Source organism: Galeopterus variegatus, unplaced genomic scaffold (genome assembly GCF_000696425.1).
Source record: "Galeopterus variegatus unplaced genomic scaffold, G_variegatus-3.0.2 Scaffold5825, whole genome shotgun sequence".
NCBI lineage: Eukaryota > Metazoa > Chordata > Mammalia > Dermoptera > Cynocephalidae > Galeopterus > Galeopterus variegatus.
In genome coordinates, this window is record NW_007731936.1 from 177745 (window position 1) to 178610 (window position 866).

The 866-nt window shown below is 42.5% G+C and overlaps 1 protein-coding gene across 1 annotated transcript in view; it reads left to right on the forward strand.

The window, feature by feature from the left end:
- LOC103605463 (formin-1-like) overlaps positions 1-119 on the forward strand; it is a 5397-nt gene extending 5278 nt beyond the window's left edge. The window contains exon 4 of the mRNA XM_008590058.1: positions 42-119. Within this exon, the coding sequence (XP_008588280.1) occupies positions 42-119 (78 nt within the window). The remainder of the gene's footprint in view (positions 1-41) is intronic.
- The last annotated feature ends 747 nt before the right edge of the window (positions 120-866 follow it).

Sequence of the window (866 nt, forward strand, 5' to 3'; positions counted from 1 at the left end):
TCATAATCATTCCCTTTACTTTGGCCTCTTCCTTCCATTAGGATCTTCAGTGGCACTTTCAAGAGCCAGTCATAAGAATCATAGAAATTCCTTGCCAGGGAGATCTCCTATGCTTCTAACCTTATAAAAACAGGGAGGGGTTAGAAAGAGAAAGGAGAGTAGAAGTGGAAAAGACCTTTTTACCTGGCCTGGACAACTTTGCTTATGCAGTGACCTTTCCCCAGGATATGCAGACATTGTCTCTTGGCATTTTTTATTTTATTATTTTGTATTTTCTTGGCAGCTGGCTGGTACGGAGACCTGAACCTGTGACCTTGGTGTTATAAGGTTGTGCTCTAACCTGCTGAGCAGCCAGCCCCAAACATTATCTCTTGTTGGCTCTTCTCAGAAAGGCATGAGGGAGAGAGATCTCCATATAGTATGTTTGATCTGTATCCCATGTTCCTGTCCCTTTTCCACTCTTTACTTTCCCTTTCCTGTAGCCATGAGTCCTCTTTATATTCTGGAGCCTTCAGTGACTTCTGTAGCTGGTGGGCCCATACATGGAGAATTTTCCTGCTTCCAGCTGCCTTTGTCTTTCACCTCATTTCTCCTCTCACCCAATCCCAGCAGAGGCTTCAGTCATCAGCAGCCCAGACGGAGGGGTGAATAATTCATTTACCATCACCGTACAGTGGTCCTTTATCTGAATATAACTCCCACCTTGCTCTCATGTTAGCCATTAACCAGGTTGAGTTTATGGTCTGTGAACATTTATTTCCTGTGAAAATAACATCTAGGTATTTTATTAAAGTGATGTGATTAAGATTATTGAAAGCTCTCATTACCTGCTCAAGTAAGAGATTAAGTCTGGCAAAAGTAATCAG